Here is a 20,284-nt window from a genome sequence, read left to right as displayed (position 1 = left end):
GGTAATTGTTTCTTGCTCCTGCTCAGCTGGTGAACTACCAGTTCTTCCCATAACGAAAATGTTGGCTTTTATGGTGTTCAATGAGCTTGTGAGGGCTCTGGACACAGGTATGGCGCAAGAATTTTATCACGTTAAAAAGTTGAACTACATGCAAAGTGATCAAGAGCAGATCATGTTGTCTGGTTAGGAAGGCGAATACGAGAGCAAAGAAGAGAAATCCACTCAAATAGATAACTGAAATCTGTTAATGAGAATCGTGGCGAGCCTTTTAGTGGTGTGATTACAGGCAGGTGTAATTCACCCAGACGGCTTTTTGTCTTGTGATAACATGGGTGAAGCATGCATACTATGCGCATGCACAACTATGCATGCATACTATGTTCACCCATGCCTAGTACTTTAGCAAGAGACCTGGATTCTCGCCAACCAGTCAGTTTTCAAATGATTGCCTGTCCAATCGTTTTTGTTTTTCTAAAACTGGTGCCCTGTCCTCGACATCTCCCTTAATTTCACTTATAAACATATCTGTAACTATTCTAACCTAGTTCGAAAGACAAACGCAGATCCAGTTACCGATCTAATCCATTGATTATCACTAAAAACTAGCGTGGTCCAGCTGCTAATCTAGGTATTTTGTTCCACATTTTTTTATACTTTATCGACTATTTATGGCTATTTTATGGTTACTCGTTTATTATTATAGTCAGTATAAGTTAGATATACATCTATTCAAATTTACTCTGGTTGTATCATCTAAGTTAATAATCCTGCTGAAACAAAACCTGGTGTTTCTACAACTTGTTTATTTGAAGAAAAGATAAGATCAGTGATACCTGAACTGAATTGCAACATTAATGCAGTCGTCGTTGCTAGGATCAATTTCAGTGAATAAACCCTGCTGAAATTTCCAAAATTCATCTCTCAAAACTATTATCAATCAATAATACGTATACCCTTTAAGGATAAAAAATACATTTCACCTTATTCTCTAAGAATATTATGAATCTGTGCTCAATAGTGAAACAAAACCATAATAAATAGATAAGGCACACGGGATCATGTCGGGTCTTTGAGCAGTTGAGTGTAAACAACGTGTGCAACGCCTGATATCAATGTATTGTTGGAAAACTCTAGCAATAATTGTATAAAAGGATAAATATCAACTCTTTCTGCACATGGCCTTTTACTCGCTGGCTCTTCGTGTTTATCTCCCCATGACTGCATCCAACTCTCAAACAACAAAAGCATTGGCTTTGGGAAACGACGACACATCTGATAAGCTGACGGGAGTCTGTCTATTTGTTCAATATTGTCCGACTTGAACTCTTCGATTGCTGTGCGAACTAAAGAGGTCATTGCACTGAACTTTCGACCAAGCCATTGGCTGGTTACTTCAAGTATTGCGTTTTCAATGATCGATGGTGATGTGTCGACTGTGGAGGTTGACTGCGATGTATCGTACTCTATCAGAGACTGAACGAGCTGGTCGCAGGCTGTAAGCACAGCTCCGACATCCTTTTCACTTAGCCTCAGGCACAGGCTCCTCAAGCTATTCAGGAAGCTCCTGTAGCGAGTCAATTTCACAACAATAATTGTCTTAAATGGCTATTAATCAATTCTAACCAAAGACTATAGAGTTATGTGCCCATTAATGGTAGAGCAGACAACTAACACATGACTATGTTTTTGGGAAAAAATAGCAGTTTTGGATGACAGTTTCTGCCACATATAGTTTTACAAAAGAAATTAAAAGACACCTTTTGGATGTTTGGGAGAATAACTGTCACTCAACTAAACTGTTGCAAATATATTCTATTAAAAACAAGACAAAAATCCAAGTCATGTGGATGATGCTTAGACACTAGCTTGGCAATGCATTTTATAGTCATGCTACATTCTACAGCCATGAGACACTCTATACTCTATAGCACAGGTGTCAAACACATGGCCCGCGGGCCCCATGTGGCCCGCGGGCCCCATGTGGCCCGCCACCTCATTTTATGTGGCCCGCGAGGGCCACATAAAACTCATTACTCATTCGCACGAGACTCATTCGCCTGTATTTATAACATTGCTAGGCCCACCAACGCGAGTTATCTTACCCCGGAAATTTATCTATTCCTTGTGTTGTTATTTTTGCATTACATAGGAATAATTTTGATTAGTCAGAAAATTTTTTTCTGGCGAATCAAACAAACGTACATATATACCTCAATGATCTCTCTGGCAAAAGTTATAACTAAATTACTACGCCCATTGCGACATCTAACTGAACCGAAAATCATCGCTGTCACTTTAAAATTTATCGTTCGCGATCAATTTTTTTCAACTCTAGAAGTAAATATGCAGATTCAGAAGGGGTAAGACGGTGAACGACTGCATAAATCAAATTGAAACATTATTTTTAATGTTTCAAAGTTTTTACTAACTTTTAATTTTGTCAATTTGAATCGTAACACTTGAATAAAAATGCACTTTTTAGGCTGTCAACCGTAGTCAGACAAAAGTTATCATTCAATCTCGATAGGATCATATTCATTCTTAGAGCGGCCTCTGAAGTCTGAAAAGTCAAGAACGAGTTACTGAACATAATGTTATTGTTTGAAACATGTTTATGACAGTTTATTTGAGTTATATTGGGATGTAGATTTGCTATGCTTTGGAGATAATACTCGCGAGGAAAAATTCGAAATTATAGTTTCGTGATTTTCATGTTCATGACTAACTGTACATGTATAAATAATATTCATAACTTTGTATTGTATGTAATAAATTACTAATTTTAGTCAAAGACTGTATATTTTGTAATTTCTTTGGTGCAAGTCTTTGTTTCAGCAAATAGCAAATAATTTTTTGATTTTTTGCTGCTTACATATTGATTTTGTGTTGCTGCTGTTGCAATTATTTAGTGTTTGCAGATTTAATGTGTGTATGCCAACAAATTCATGTTCTTAGCAGCTCACAATTTTTGATTTTACTGAAAGTATGCCCATGTTGATGGGTATTGTGTAACTTTTCTGATTTTTTTTCGAAAACAAGTGTTCTGCATGTTTTGCTGTGCAACTGTTCTGTTTGCAACGTTAAGTATTAAAGTCAGAGTTATTTAATATCAAAGACTAGTTTATGTTATTTTATATTAATCGATTACATTTCATTACAATTATAAGTAACATCTGGCCCTTTGAGGACAGCCATTACGCTGATGTGGCCCTCGGTGAAAATGAGTTTGACACCCCTGCTCTATAGCCTTACAACAGACAGCTGGTTTGAGCATCCTTTTGTCGCATTCGTGTGAAAAAGAAGGTGTAGTAGCCATACATCCAACTTCGAATAGAAAATTTGTTTCTTGATAATTTTCAACACAAATAAGTACATTTTTGCTGAATAAATTTTCAAATAACAGATAGCCTTTAATACGATAATCTTGATTTGGGGTTCAATTCGTGAGGGGAAAACCATATCTTATATAAAATATATAGTCTACACTTTATAGCACACAGAGGCTAAAAAGGTTGCCATTAATTGCAATGAAAAATTGGAACCATGCTATCCTTTGTAATCAAAAATGAGCCATAATTTCTAATATTTTAAAATGATAATTAATATTTCTATTAATATTTTCTAATAATCTAATAAGAAAATCTTATTTCAGAAGCAAATTCCTACATTTCTACAGAAAAATACACAGATTAATTAAATCAAAAATATACAGTGTATTAGTAAAGTTGTTTTGTAACCTCAGTTTTTGGAATCACAAACATTTTGTTGCCAAAATAAATTTTGATCAAAAAGTGTATAGACTAACACGGACACGGCATAAATAAATCAAGGTAAAATGTAGTAGATGATGCAATAGAAACTTCTACCCACAATGCACTGCTATTTAAAAGTGTCTTCTCATAGAACTTGCTGTCTACAACCATAAAAACTGAAAAAACACAACAAAATATTTATGGATCCTCTTACATAGAATAAAAAAGAGTGCATTAACTCTTTCCTTGCATGTTTTTAGCTGGGACGTAATCAACTTTGTAAACTTTGAAATTTCGGTTATGGTCTAACATTTTTACCATAATTTGAAAAGTATTGATTTAATTGCAATGAAATAACAATGAGTGTAATCAGTGCATTTTTTCTACCAGATGAACTAGTTTTAATAAGTGTAAATACTGGCCATAATATTTCAAATATTTTTAAATTCGAGATAAAAATTAGCAATTTGCCAGGAAACACTTTTCTCCATTCTACTTTTCCTAGAAACATTAGCTACAACAAAATCACAGCTGCTATCTGAACGAATTATCAGATTTACTGAAATACGATTGGTTAAAATGAGAATAATAACTGGTCAGATGAAATGCCATTTTGCTTACTTTGCATCAAAAAAGAAATTATCTGTCTCCTAGTACACTTCAAGCAATACCACTTCTTCCTAATGATAAACTGAGCGGCTGCCAAAGTGGCACGACGAACAGAATAAATGATTCCCATGTCACTAAAATGCCGCGGCGTAACGAAGGAGTTAAATAACACCAATAAAGTGATTATATGTGAGCTACCTAAGATCTGAGCAATAGCCCAAGTTCTGTTGGTGGGAGTCAAGGAAGAAGATGAGGCCATCCACTGGTTGAGCAGCATTGACAGATGCGGATGGAACTGGTTTAGAGTTGACTTGAATGTAACGTAGTGTGGGAGGCAACTCTCTGTCACAACATCCCATCCACACATCCTATCAAGGTTACATAACATTGTGTATCGGTAATGCTCAACGAAAGAGGAAGCAACTCCTTATCGCAACATCTCACCAACACATTCTATGAGGGTTATATATATTACTTTATTAGCAATCACCCCACTTCAAATAGAAATTTTTTTCAAATTATGCCATACAGTAACGATAAAACAAAAAAAGGGCCCCAGATAACCACCAAAAACATATAAATGGTTTGACACGTAGTGTTTAAAACACCTTTCTCTGCTAAGAGAAACATGGCAAAGAAAGGTTTGCCTGACATGTTTCTCTTAGATGGAAGATTGTTAGTTACATAGAATTGTGTAAAAATATTGCTCAACAAAAAAGGAAACAACTCCTCGCTGCAATATGTCATCCACAGATCCTATCAGTATTACCTTAGGACACTTATATTTCGCTAGTATTTAGTTTCCTGAGTAGCATACAGAGTAAAAATTCACTGCAACTTAATTTCGCAGCTCTGATGAGTGCAAAAATATAGTGATGTGAAAATAAATGCAGTGGAACAAACATAATTAGATTACTCAGGTTCAGTTTACTGTTACGAAATTGTTTCCAATTTGGGACTAGTTTGTATTTGTAAACCCCAGGTAGAGATGTGTGGACAAGATCGATAATGCAATTTGATCGCTTGCTGCCATTTGTTTCTTAGACTATCGATGACGTCAAGGTCCCGCCCGCCATGATTGATGCGGTACCAATATGAGATCTCAAGTATTTATAGCATGGCTAATGTTAGGCGACTAGTCATGAACACCTGGGGGTGTTGAGGGGGCGGTGTAAGCTCCCAACAGGTTTTTCTTATGTAGGGCCTCAGCCGGGCCTCTTGTGTGAAGTTTTAAAATTTTTTATTGGAAAGTATCAACATTTTTCTATTTTTTGAGATTTGTTTTGTTTTAGGTGATGTGACTGATGAGACGTTTTTAAATTAAAATAGGCAAAACTTGCCCGCAGTTAAAACGCTAAAAAAAGACATCTTTTTCTTTTGAGCGTTTTAACAAAGATCAATTTTGCCGATTTTATTTTAAGTTCATATGGAAGCTTCCACGCTTTCGATGGGACATGGCCAAGCGGATGTTTGGTAAAACTTGATATTTTGCAATCCTTTATAAAGGCCGTTAACAAGAATATTTTGCGCCTGATGATGATAATAATGATGCCTAAGAACTACTAAAAGTTGATGTTTGTCTCTATGGCTTCGAATAAAGTGATATTCTACAGCGATAAAACCGTCTCCATAGCCGTTGGGCAAATAACTTGTCGAATAAATGATGTTGAGGTCGAGTTATCTGAAGCAATTTATCATTGCGCGGGAACGGACCAAACAAATCCGTTCGAGTTAACCTTGTGTTTGAGATGAAATGTTACATTTTATCGAGGGCGAGTTATGACTGTACTTAGCCGCGGAAAGTTCCTAAAAAGTTGGGACGGCTCAGCCGGCCAGCTGCCCCAGGGAATACGGGCCTGGTTCACCGATAAGAAAAAAATTTCAATTTGGAACTAATTTGTAATTGTGAACAGCAGGTAGAATGGTGTGGGCGTAGTCGATAATGCAATTTGATCGCTTGCTGCCATTTGTTGCTTGGACTATCAATGAACAAAGCTATTTAATTTCGCGTTTTCGCTCGTTCGTTATGATAGTTTAGTTTCACACATGAGATTTTTGCGAGAGGATGACTCCGCGAAAACATGAAAGTTAGATGAGGCGAATACATAAGTGTCCTAAGGTACATAGAATTGTGTAAAGGTATGGCTCAGCAAAAGAGTAGACAACTCCTTGCTGCGATATTTCACCCTCACATCCTCACCGTGAATTTTGTACAGGTAATGTTAGAATGAAGAGCTTTTTTTGAAGCAAGTGTTGAAATATTGAATGTGAAAAATTATTTTGATTTTAATCAGAGAATAGGAAGTCCAGTTATGATCTGTGTGGTCTAATATGAAAGAGTGACTTCTCCTATAAAAGACGCAGCATAGTAAGCATGACCAATCAAAACATGACAATCATATAATTATGTTTTCTGATTGGTCAAATCTGTGACTTGTCATTGCACCGCTACAAACTTATTCAGCTCGCAACAGAAAAAATCCCACTTGGTCATAGTGTGTGCTTGTGTCTGTTAGTCCAGATAAACATTATGCGTTTCCACATGTTTTGGCCAATTTCAGACAAACTTTACAAGCATTTGCTATGAGCTTTCCACCAAGTCGTTAAAAATACAGCAGACGCTCCTATACTGTATACCTCCTATAACGTAAATTCCAGATAACGCAAAAAATTCATGTGACGTTTTTGCTTTGCGCGACATAAAATATTCCACATAACGTAAAGTGTAAAGTTGGACGAGTTATCAAATTCTACTTGAATGGTAACTTATTTCGCTGCACTTGCGGAAGAAAAAACGACGCGCGTATAGTATTATATCTATTATATATACAACTTCCGTGACATTCTAGTTTGTTGTGATAGATCGTCAGAGATCGACCAAAAGATAGTAGGATAGCTGCGCAATTGTTCATAACTATTGGCGCATGTGTTACAGCGTCTGTCTACCAGTCTGAATGTCTTGAGTTGTAGTATCGTCAGAAGTTATCTTTTATCCTAACCTTGACCCCTGGATAGTAGTACTGCTCTTTTTATAGTCGAAATATTTTTTTGTTTTGCTCTATTGTATATATGTAAAATATTTGTGGTTAGTCGTATGGACTTTGCAGAATTGCCTTATCTGTTTAGAATAAGCAAATCATTGTGAATGAACGTCGAAGATGTGCACTCCCCCATCAACTTATTGTGAAATTACTGCAATCATGGTCTATAAAACCAGTGAAATTGATCACAAAAAGAAGAAAAGTTGTTAAAGCAAACCAATAATACTGCAGTTGGTTATACCAATACCAATTTGTGGGCTGTACTGTATCTGTACCTCTAGATACGGTACAGCCCACAAATTGAAAATTGATGTCTAGTTTTTTTGTATGGCCAAAGGGGTGAGTTCGGAAAGATCTTGGAACAGATTAGGCAATTTACATATATTTTACTGTTCTTATAACATAAAATCCTATAACGTAAACATTCCCAGAACAGATTATTTAGATTGTAGGAGCGCCTACTGTATTTGATTTCAATACTCAGTTTGGTGCCTGAGAATCAACCTATTAAACATCCATCTGTGAGCTATCTGATCAACCTATTAAACATCCATCTGTGAGTTATCTGATCAACCTATTAAACATCCATCTGTGAGCTATCTGATCAACCTATTAAACATCCATCTGTGAGTTATCTGATCAACCTATTAAACATCCATCTGTGAGCTATCTGATCAACCTATTAAACATCCATCTGTGAGCTATCTGATCAACCTACTAAACATCCAACTGTGAGCTATCTGATCAACCTACTAAACTTCCATCTGTGAGCTATCTGATTAACCTATTAAACATCCATCTGTGAGCTATCTGATCAACCTATTAAACATCCATCTGTGAGCTATCTGATCAACCTAATAAACATCCATCTGTGAGCTATCTGATCAACCTACTAAACATCCAACTGTGAGCTATCTGATCAACCTACTAAACATCCATCTGTGAGCTATCTGATCAACCTATTAAACATCCATCTGTGAGCTATCTGATCAACCTATTAAACATCCATCTGTGAGTTATCTGATCAACCTATTAAACATCCATCTGTGAGCTATCTGATCAACCTATTAAACATCCATCTGTGAGCTATCTGATCAACCTACTAAACATCCAACTGTGAGCTATCTGATCAACCTACTAAACTTCCATCTGTGAGCTATCTGATTAACCTATTAAACATCCATCTGTGAGCTATCTGATCAACCTATTAAACATCCATCTGTGAGCTATCTGATCAACCTAATAAACATCCATCTGTGAGCTATCTGATCAACCTACTAAACATCCAACTGTGAGCTATCTGATCAACCTACTAAACATCCATCTGTGAGCTATCTGATCAACCTATTAAACATCCATCTGTGAGCTATCTGATCAACCTATTAAACATCCATCTGTGAGCTATCTGATCAACCTATTAAACATCCATCTGTGAGCTATCTGATCAACCTATTAAACATCCATCTGTGAGCTATCTGATCAACCTATTAAACATCCATCTGTGAGCTATCTGATCAACCTATTAAACATCCAACTGTGAGCTATCTGATCAACCTATTAAACATCCATCTGTGAGCTATCTGATCAACCTATTAAACATCCATTTGTGAGCTATCTGATCAACCTATTAAACATCCATCTGCGAGCTATCTGATCAACCTATTAAACATCCATCTGTGAGCTATCTGATCAACCTATTAAACATCCATCTGTGAGCTATCTGATCAACCTATTAAACATCCATCTGTGAGCTATCTGATCAACCTATTAAACAACCACCTGTGAGCTATCTGATCAACCTATTAAACAACCATCTGTGAGCTATCTGATCAACCTATTAAACAACCATCTGTGAGCTATCTGATCAACCTATTAAACAACCATCTGTGAGCTATCTGATCAACCTATTAAACATCCATCTGTGAGCTATCTGATCAACCTATTAAACAACCATCTGTGAGCTATCTGATCAACCTATTAAACATCCATCTGTGAGCTATCTGATCAACCTATTAAACATCCATCTGTGAGCTATCTGATCAACCTACTAAACATCCATCTGTAAGCTATCTGATCAACCTATTAAACATCCAACTGTGAGCTATCTGATCAACCTATTAAACATCCATCTGTGAGCTATCTGATCAACCTATTAAACATCCATCTGTGAGCTATCTGATCAACCTATTAAACATCCATCTGTGAGCTATCTGATCAACCTATTAAACAACCATCTGTGAGCTATCTGATCAACCTATTAAACAACCATCTGTGAGCTATCTGATCAACCTATTAAACATCCATCTGTGAGCTATCTGATCACCCTATTAAACAACCATCTGTGAGCTATCTGATCAACCTATTAAACATCCATTTGTGAGCTATCTGATCAACCTATTAAACATCCATCTGTGAGCTATCTGATCAACCTACTAAACATCCATCTGTAAGCTATCTGATCAACCTATTAAACATCCAACTGTGAGCTATCTGATCAACCTATTAAACATCCATCTGTGAGCTATCTGATCAACCTATTAAACATCCATCTGTGAGTTATCTGATCAGCCTATTAAACATCCATCTGTGAGCTATCTGATCAACCTATTAAACATCCATCTGTAGGCTATCTGATATGAAATAAATCCCGGCATCACTGGGGTTACAGCTAGTACAAAAATAAAAAGCAAATGTCACCATAATTTGTAGTTCAGGTTATCTTTTCTTTCAGCTGCCAAAAACTTTCTAGTAAATTTAATTGCTGCTCTTGCTAATTTTCAACCACAGGAACTGGTTCTTATACCAACCTTGCAGTAAGTTGTTTGGCTGAACCCACCAAATAAAACATAGTTTATGAAAAACTACGATAATAATCTTTACTATAATAAGAGTACGTCTGAAGCCACGCTAAGAGCGTTAGGAAAAGAATTGCCTCACACAGGAGTTGAACTCAGAGCCTCCATTTTACAGTCTGGCGCTCTAATCACTACACTACACAGGCACCTTGCAACTTCATGAATTAATTATGCATATAACGATTACTCATTATGATCTCTTACGGTTCCTGAGACTGCAATGCTTACTAGTAATAATAAAACTACGATAATTCATCATTGGACTGTTGACATCTCAAACAAAATAATATAATTCTTTTTGCATTCATGAATTTTGGTCCAGGGCACTTCTGAGTTAATTGTTTACTATATTCCATATGAATATAAAACACCTTTGTTCACAGAGAGCCCTGAGAGGTTGATTCCAAAAAATTAATGTTACTGACATCGCAGAAAAATAAGTGTTTAGGCATTTCAGCGAATGAACGAACCGACGTGTGAGTTATCAAATGGAATATTAATGTATGTTTATCTTACCAACAGGATAAACGGAGAGATAGTAATGCCTGCTTCCAACACACTAACACATCACTTGTAACCTATCATGATAGATTAGTATCCAAAACGATGAATCAAGGTTTAATAAGAAGGAACCTAGACTTCTAAAGCATTTCAATAAGCCCGTATAGACAACATCTCTGCCATTGTGTCAATGGATTGTAGATTTTCTACTAGTGAGCGAACAAGAACTTACCCATAATTTCGTAGCCACTAACTTCTGTAAATGAGTATTATTACAGCTGAACAGACCCATAAACATAGCCTTCAATCCTATAAAGTTAACAGCTAGGCTGTTGTTGATGTCCTTCACAGCTATACCTGCAATGGAACTCAATATGTAACATTAGCTAAGCTTTCTACATATGCAGCCAATTATGGGAGTATCACTATTACATCTAGGAATAGCACCAATGCATCATGGGAATACCAGTATTGCATCATGGGAGTACCAGTATTGCATCATGGGAGTACCACTATTGCATCATGAGAGTACCACTATTGCATCATGGTAGTATCACCATTGCATCATGGGAATACCACTATTGCATCATGGGAGTACCACTATTTCATCATGGGAGTACCACTATTGCATCATGGTAGTATCACCATTGCATCATGGGAATACCACTATTGCATCATGGGAGTACCACTATTGCATCATGGTAGTATCACCATTGCATAATGGGAGTACCACTATTGCATAATGGGAATACCACTATTGCATCATGGGAGTACCACTATTGCATCATGAGAGTACTACTATTGCATCATGGGAATACCACTATTGCATCACGAGAGTACCACTATTGCATCATGGGAGTATCACCAGGGGTCTTGCAGGATACTACTATTGCTCAATGGAACTTTCTGTCTTCTGATTAAGAAAAGTTTTAGGTTATAAAAAACTTACACAAAATTTTAGTAGATTTTATCAGAAAGTAGCAGTATTTTCCTACCATTGTTTTTGATGTTTGAGATGATCGGACTGCCAGGATGTTTCAAGATTAAAATCGACAAAACTTGATGGCGGTTAAAACTCTGATTATTATCGTAGGTCAATTGCAAGCAATAGATATCAACTAGTAGAGATATCGCGGTTTCTCGATGCATATTTATTAAGAGATCTTTGACAAGTTGGAGGTAAGTTAGCAGATTTATTGCATACCAAAGGTTTAATATAGGTCCACCGGAAAAAAAGAGCAAAGTATAGGCAGCGTTAGCTTCGCCCGTAATAGGGCTAAATTTATCTTCCCAAAATTCTGATGAGCCTTTTGAAAAATAGGCCGCCAGCCTCTATTTGATCTGCGCCTCCAACAAACCGCCACTATAAAGGGTTGAAAAATAAACAACCATGCATTCAATTAGAGGTTTTATGGTAAATGACAAGCTGGTGAAACATGACAATAGATTTAACATATAATGTACATGGTTAGCCTCAATAAAACATGTTATTAAACAACTTATTAACATCATGTTATATAAGGTAGCTGTTACCTTCAAAGCTAACCTTTGTAAAAGATTTAATTTCCTTGGTCTTGTTCAGAAACCGGGTCATGTTACCAGCACACTGATCTCCTACTAAGTTACACACATCCTTCGCAAGCATGATGGGATACACTTCCTGCGCCAGAGTATTAATATCAGCAATATCAGGCTGCGGTGTCACTATGTTGCAATTGTCTCCTTCATCTAAAAACATACAACCAGACGAGGGTAATTGTAGCAGAACATGAGTTTGCAGGGCATCTCGAGCGAGTTTCATAACTTATTGAATCTTAGGTACAATTATCATTGAGTGCAGCCATATTTAGAGATGTGAGAATATATTTTATCAAGAACTAGCTGCATTACCCATGTTCGGGAACAGATTTACGTAAAGCAAGTTTTATTGAGAGTTGTCTTTCATACTGTAAAACAACTCCAAATATGCAATCTACTGAAATTTTTGTGCTGATCTGACTGCATACACATATGCAGTTGTACATGTCAATAATGTTGGAAAGACCAATGGAAATATGCAATAAGTTTTACAGCTAGTCTACAATGCATCAGTCTCGAACCAATCAAATCGGAATTGTACTAATTTTGTACACAGAACTGATAATGAAATTGACATTGCTAGGCAAACTGAAGTTCTTCAAACTGGCAGTATTGAAAAGTTTTACATATTTTAAGAAATTCTAGAAAATATTTTGCTATTGCACTGCTTAGCTATCACCAGCATTTATTGAATTGAAACTTCTACATGCTTGAAACACTCATGACTCACCAGTTTTTGTCTATAGCCTGTGTTTTGACATGGTATATACAAACTTTGCAGCAGTAATGTGGTTGTGTTGATAAAATTTATTACCAATAAAATCTACTATATAAACTACATATATGGCCTCTCGCCTTTCCAACGTAAGGCATTACATCTGGAGCATTTTTGGACATTCGTCCTATAGAAAAATTCGGCCCTATACTGCGTTGCAAGACTGTAGTCAAGTGCGAAGTTTTCTGTGCATACGCGGCGCCTGGTAGCAGCTGCTGTAGTTAGTGCATCTCGCTGTTGTCGCCGTTTCATCTGCTCAAAAAATTCAGCTCGCCGAGCAGCTGTTGTAGCTAGTGCATCATGTTCTTGTCGCCGCTGCATCTGCTCGGAGGTTTCTGCACGTCTGGCCGAAGTAGCGGCTGCTCTGAGCCGTTTGAGTCGCTGATGGGTCGGTTCAGTAGTCTCTGCACTTCTAGCGGCTGCAGCATCTATTCTGGCCTGCTATCGATGTACCTGTGTTTGTTCAGCGGTTTCTGCTCTTCTAGCAGCTGCTATTCTGTTTCGTTGTAGGCGTAACTGTGTTTGCTCTGCAGTTTCTGCACTTCTAGCAGATGCAGTAGCTATTCTGTTTCATTGTAGGCGTAGCTGTGTTTGCTCTGCAGTTTCTGCACTTCTAGCAGCTGCTGTAGCAGTTCCGCTTCGTTGTGGGCATAGCTGTGTTTGCTCTGCAGTTTCCGCTCGTCTAGCTGCTGCTTTGCGAATTTGGTCTCTTTCTCTACGGGAATCAATCTGTTCTTGCGTTTGGGCAGTAGGCTTTTGGAAGGCATTGCACTGCTTCAAGCATTTCTAAAATTGAATGAGATGGTGTGCTTTTTTGTAATATACACTGCTCGCTTTCTTCTTACCGTCGCCTATCGCAACGCTCGGAGTGCCCGTGCAAGTTCTGTAGTAGCTGTAGTTCTGTAGTACTCGTAGCTGGAAAATAAGTAAAAGTAACTCAGCTGCGGAAGGAAATGAACATGAACATGTTTACTATCACAAACAGTGGCAAATCCAACGTTTTTAACCCTTTCACTGAAGTAGACTCATTTATGCGTTTTCTATGGTCGACCGCCGTAGACGCATATTTGCGACTTTCCCAGCAATTGCTAGCAACTGAATTTTATTATTCGTTGATAACATAACCAACGATCTTTAAGACTTTTATAGTAGTGACAGTGTTGTCCAAAGATTTCTCTATAAAATTAGCCTAAAATTTAATTTTAAATCTTTGTTTGAGAATTTCCAACTTAAAAACGAAGATTTTTTGTGCGAGTTCATTAAATGCGTCCAAGTTACAAAACAAATAACTACTTATGTTGATGAAATTATAGCCGATTCAGATTTTTGTGATTACACAGATAATTAAAATGCACAAAGTATAGATACAATAAATTTTTTGTATAGCAGTGCTTGTTAACATGTTGGCAAAATGAAATATATAACCAAAACAAACGTTCTAGATCGAGTTTGAAATTGAAAAAATAATGTATACATATTAAGCAATATCGGCAAAATGGCTGGCAGTAGGCCGATAGCTAAATTTGTACACGGACGCAAGTGAAAGGGTTATGCAGTGGAAGTGTGGCAATTCATAGACAATACAACATTGATTGAGAAATACTTACTTTTTTATGTAGAAATTTAGTAGGAGAGAACTGCGTTTTCCAGTGACCGCAAGAAACCAACGTTCGCGTGACCTTCTCGGTACACGTTGGCAGTAAAAATTAATTGCATGTAAATTACTATTCATTAACTTATTTTATTTAATGATTAGTACATTTGTATAGCTGTATAGGCCGCCGAACTCAGGACGGTGCTTTTTAACACGGCAGCAAATTTGCTGTTTCAAACGCACCAGTGTCGTTGGGCGCCGTAAAGAGGCGCGCGCTAACCGGAGATGACGTGTTTTTGTGTAAAACCGATGAATAGGTTATGTATAAAGGCGTGTATTAACCGTCGATTCCCGTTAACGCGTTCTAGATACCTAGTAGCGGGTAATAGTCCGAAAAGTACGGTACTCTATAAGGTGGACAATCAATCAAACACGCAGACAGACAACGATTGCCGTTTATATAGTAGATAATTCGTACCTAACTATGAGGTGGGATTCCGATGACCCACTTGAAAAAACACAAATGAAAACATCAGATATCTTGATCAGACACAATTATGACAACTTCATTGATTTAATTGTTTGGTTGCGATTTTTAAGGGAGACAATTTGAAAATCTTCACCATTTGACGAGATCTCGCCGATCATATAAACAATATAACCGTGTAATGGTGATTTATCTCACACCTGATGATTTTCATAGTGAGTGATACTGGAACTAAAACACACAGTCTATCTAGTCTTATAATATTCTCATTCCATGACCTTTCACAGACACGGGCATTCATGAAATAAGTGTTTCTAATCATCACAAACACAAAACAGTTTTTTTACGCTGAAACACAAAAATATTAACAAAATTTACAAGTTTTTGCATAATAATATCGAATCGTCTGGTAATTTTTGGAAATTGAGAAGCTATACAAATTGCATTGAAAACAGTAAACTAGAGAAACCGACAGAACCTGTGGCGAGCGTTGAACGCTAAACAACAAAGATGATCTATTGATAAGATCTATTAATGATCTATTGGTCCTCACCTCTCACCACCAAGTACCTGACCTTCACCTCGCCGAACAGTAAGACATTAAGAGATAGAGACATCGTTTCATCACATCAACTATTAATGTTACTTCTTGTAGAATATTTGCAATGCCTACAAATGAAAGACCATAAAATGGGTTGCTATTTCAAGTTTATGAATTCACCTGCATGTGATAGCTATAAACAATGAAGAATAAAATATATGTTTAACATAAGTCTAGCTAGAACTTTTAGTAAACTTCTAGAGAAACAATTTCTTAAAAAGTGTTTTTCATCTAGAAAAACCAGTTTGCTAGTTATTGAGCAAATGCAGATTTTTAAAGGCCTTAGACCGCTCATGTCTTATACATATGAAAGAGCAATTGCCATACACCGAGATAAACTCCTTAGCAACTTGGGACCAAAACTAAACAGCAACTGCAGGAAATGATCACTTCCAGAGTAATATCCACAGTAACTAGCACCACAAAATGTTGCAGTGAATCCAGGTTTATTTTTTATGAATGAGATCATCTTTCAACCTTGCCATCATATGTCAATTGAAATGCTCATCTACATATCTAGTAAACTTTTTGTTGATTTTTGGTGAACTTCTAGTGCCACAAAATGATGCAGTGGGCCTGTTACAATTAGTTCAGCTCAGTTCAGAACTGAAGGACAGATTGAATGGATGGATTGAGATGCTGCAAAATAGGATAAAGGTTTAAGAATGCCGGGTTAACGTTTGGGTGTAGAAGTAGTAAAAGAAGCTTTAACAGTTGATGACATAACCCGTTAAAGGAAAAAGACGACAAGCAGGAGAGGGACAAAAACTATTCCCAACTATTACTATGCAGGGTTGCAGTATTTTCATTTTTTCAGTACATTGTACAGTCAATTTTTGAGCTACCAAGTTAATCCAATCCAATATTTGCTTAGTATGTCCAATGATATACAGCCCCCATGGGGGCTGTATATCATTGGTATGTCGAAACCACCATTGCCCAAGTAGATATCTCCTCAAAAGGAAGTGTCATGCATATCTATATAGCCTATATCTTAAATACAAAAGTAGCAAAAATCGCCATCCTTAAACTGCCGCCATTTGTGACGATGTATCTGTGTGATTCAGGGTTCTCAATATTGTTTACTATTAAATCTAAAGCTCGAACATGCAAAACAATCTGAATATCCTGAACCTGAAATTATTAGTAAGATATTGGCGAGCATATTCCAGTACTCGTTGAACATTGGAAAACTTCCAGATATCTGGAAAGTGGCCAATGTAGTTCCGGTACATAAAAAAGGCAGTCGGGAAGATCCGGGAAATTTTAGGCCCATATCTCTGACATGCATTGCTTGCAAATTGTTAGAACATATTGTGCTTAGTAACATCAATAAAGATCTGGTAAATGTCATATATTCTAACCAACACGGTTTCAGAAAAGGCCTATCTTGCTCCACCCAGCTAGTCTCTACTGTGAATGAAATAATGAAATTAGTAGATAACAATAATATAGTACATGCAGCGGTACTGGATTTTTCTAAGGCATTTGACAAGGTGTCTCACGGCTTGTTGATCGACAAATTGATAAAATCAAACATAAACCCGTACATGGTAAATTGGATTAGGGACTTTCTGTCAAACAGACTCCAAAGAGTAGTGATAGAGGGTGCTGCATCTTCTGACCTGCTGGTTTCATCGAGCGTTCCACAGGGGTCTGTCCTCGGGCCCACCCTATTTTTGGTGTACATAAATGATATCTCCGATAATCTAAATTTTTCTGCTATCAAGCTTTTTGCAGACGACGCTTTACTTTTTTCTCAGGTAAACACCCTTCAGGATTCAGTGAATTTCCAGGAGGATTTAAACATATTAGACCAGTGGGCCTATAACTGGAAAATGAATTTTAACACTGATAAATGCCAAATCGTTCGTTTTGCAAGGCAGAGTAGCGGAAACCCAGATGTGGTGTATTACCTGAGTGGCAGACCTTTATCTGTAGTAGACAGTTTTAAATACCTCGGAGTTTTTATATCAAATGATTTTAATTGGGATTTACATATAGACTCAATCATATCTAAGGCAAGTCAGCGATTGGGAATGATGAAGCATGTTTTGTTTAATGCGCCGATGAGGGTTAGAAGGGTTGCATATCTCACTCTGTGTAGACCAATATTGGAATATGCGAGTGAAGTATGGGACCCTCATTTGATGCGACAGGTAGCATCATTGGAAGCAGTTCAAAGAAAGGCGGTTAGGTTTATATCTGGTTTGAAGGGTAGGCAGAGTGTTACAGAGGCAAGAATTTTTATAGATCTAGAACTTTTGGAACTAAGACGCAAACATGCAAGAATGTCTCTCATGCTAAAGATTTTATCTGACGACTGCCATGAATCTCTTATCGAAAGTTTTAACCAAATACAAAATGTTCTTCACAGTCATGAAACAAGACTGGTTACGGGGGGTGCTCCTTCAGCTGTATGTGCAAACACCGGGTTTTATATGAATAGTTTTTTACCTAGAACATCGCGCAACTTGCGCGGCTTACCATAATTTTATGTTTTATTGACTATTTTTAAATAAAGTTCTCAACGGCCTTCTTTTGCCCGATTTCGGGATTTACGGGTTCTTAAAACACCTAGACCTAGACCTAGATCTGCACCGTGCACTATCCACAACAAAGCCTCAAACGAACTACTGTGCCTGAATGAATAGCAAACAGAAATATCATTAATAATTAGAGTAACACGTTATATAAAAAGTTAACATGTTGCCATAGGAAACTTGTTAGGATATGTACAATAAATCTGGGTTATAATTTGTATTGGTCGTTTTAGTCATGTGGGTTAAAAGTGCTTGTGGAGACTCAAATTTCCAGAAAAAGCTCTTAAGAGGGAACAGAGTGAAAAAGATTAGCAACCCATGGATTAGCCTTGGCGGTCTACCGTCTATGTATGCATAAAACGACCAACCATTAAATTATGTGATTAAGTAAGCCAGTGTACGTATCAAGATATTACAGTAATGGACTACAATTTAGCCTACTAAAAAAACAGTTTACACACAAGCAGACTTTTGCATATGATATCACATATTATGACATATACACTGAAAAGTCAGGGGTCGATGGAATCCTGGAATATTTGTGATTCCGCGTGATTACCTTGTCTCCATTTATCTAATCATGAATAGGGGCGTGAAGATGTTGTTTACTCACTATTTGCAGCTGTAGGAACCGTTTTTGGACTCGGAAAAACAGCTGAAGAGGACGTATATACTGTACACCGCGCACCGCGATCGCAGGACTTTTTGGATAGGAACTAGTACGCCCACACGTGGGAGCCAGAGATTACGCCTACCAGTGATTTTGCCGGCATGTGGAGGTTTAGTCGAACAACTAACGGTCGAAACCGCTGTTGCTGATGCCCGATAGGCTATTTGTCGAATTCATTGACGATTTGTCAAAATTGAAGACTATTGGTCGAAGTATTTGAACACTTGCAGAAATGGTCACTATCCAAGAGAGCATAACTCTACAACTAAGCCGTTTGCAGTTGTAATGATGTATATCTTCTGATTTTGGTAGTTGCTAGTTGGTAGCCTACTATTTTCAGGGTTGGGCGTATTAAAATTGTGCTGAGTCAATGTATACTAGCAACACTCTCAATGCATTTAGAGCTGCACAATGTGCAGCAGGCAAATCCTTGTTGCAACAATACTACTTCCTACACACTAGAAATTCCCCTGTCATACAGCCCACGGCCAAAGCGATATTGGAAAAAAGAAAGGGTACTGATGGTTGAGAAATGCAATATTAGCAGTCAAATGGCACTGCAGTGCAATAGGATAACTGCAATGGTTGTTGTAATGTACTGGGTGTTATTATGTACAACAAACAGCAATAATGAAAGGAAAAGATTATATGTTTATATCTCTCCCCCGAAATAGGAGAAATGCAATATTAGAAGTAAAATGCACTGATATTATTAGAATAACCAATATTATTAATATAGTAATACAGTAATAATGGAAAACCAATGCACAATTTTGTTTATATTTCAAAATTTCATAGCTAACAATATTAAGAAGTTGTGATATTTATACAGATTTTTATAAAATCTATTTAATTAAACTATTTAGAAAAATAATAACAGTAACATATTGCCCAACATCGGTCACTATATACTTTGATCTTGTAAATTCGAATGCTTATTCTTATAATTAAATCTTATAAAATCGAATAGTTATTCTTATAATTAAATCTTATAAAATCGAATAATTATTCTTATAATTAAATATTGTAATAATCTCATAAGAACCGTTAGAAAAAATATTATTATTATTTCCTTTACTTTTACTGCTTTAGACATCAGTTGGAATACCAAAGTACTCATAAGTGTTCAAACTGTCAGTTACTTTGAAATCGGTAAAAAAAGAAACGATTACTTTTCACTACTTCAACGTTAATTACAGAAACTTTCGGCAATTTGACAATGCTATAGACTGGTGGAATGTGCACGATTTTTTTCGTGAAATGCGCACGATTTAATGG

At 36.9% G+C, this 20,284-nt stretch overlaps 1 protein-coding gene across 2 annotated transcripts; it reads right to left on the bottom strand.

Moving 5' to 3' along the window:
* Window positions 1-795: 795 nt before the first annotated feature.
* Window positions 796-19,056, bottom strand: LOC137391049 (uncharacterized). Of its 2 annotated transcripts, none has more exons than XM_068077392.1 (6): window positions 18,950-19,056; window positions 15,746-15,861; window positions 12,292-12,486; window positions 10,991-11,115; window positions 4,560-4,729; window positions 796-1,564 (listed from the first exon to the last, which is right to left on the bottom strand). In XM_068077392.1, the coding sequence occupies exons 2-6, from the start codon at window positions 15,807-15,809 to the stop codon at window positions 1,057-1,059; spliced, it is 1,062 nt and encodes a 353-aa protein (XP_067933493.1). In that variant the 5' UTR covers window positions 15,810-15,861; window positions 18,950-19,056; the 3' UTR covers window positions 796-1,056. The 2 variants fall into 2 exon arrangements, with proteins under 2 accessions (XP_067933493.1, XP_067933494.1); XM_068077393.1 differs by having other exon boundaries at window positions 18,896-18,975.
* Window positions 19,057-20,284: the final 1,228 nt, after the last annotated feature.

Source organism: Watersipora subatra, chromosome 3, assembly GCF_963576615.1.
Source record: "Watersipora subatra chromosome 3, tzWatSuba1.1, whole genome shotgun sequence".
In the NCBI taxonomy this organism is placed as follows: domain Eukaryota; kingdom Metazoa; phylum Bryozoa; class Gymnolaemata; order Cheilostomatida; family Watersiporidae; genus Watersipora; species Watersipora subatra.
Note: the sequence above shows the minus strand (reverse complement) of the source record. Positions and strands in the feature narration are given on the sequence as shown.

Bases quoted from the DNA above. Each gene is read 5' to 3' on its own strand.
- LOC137391049 (XM_068077392.1), bottom strand. From the start codon at position 15,809: ATGTCTCTATCTCTTAATGTCTTACTGTTCGGCGAGGTGAAGGTCAGG. The intron at 12,487-15,745 runs GTGAGGACCAAT...GTATGTTTTTAG, and splicing joins CAGGTACTTGGTGGTGAGAG to ATGAAGGAGACAATTGCAAC. The intron at 4,730-10,990 runs GTAAGTTCTTGT...TAACCTTGATAG, and splicing joins TAGTGGCTACGAAATTATGG to GATGTGTGGATGGGATGTTG.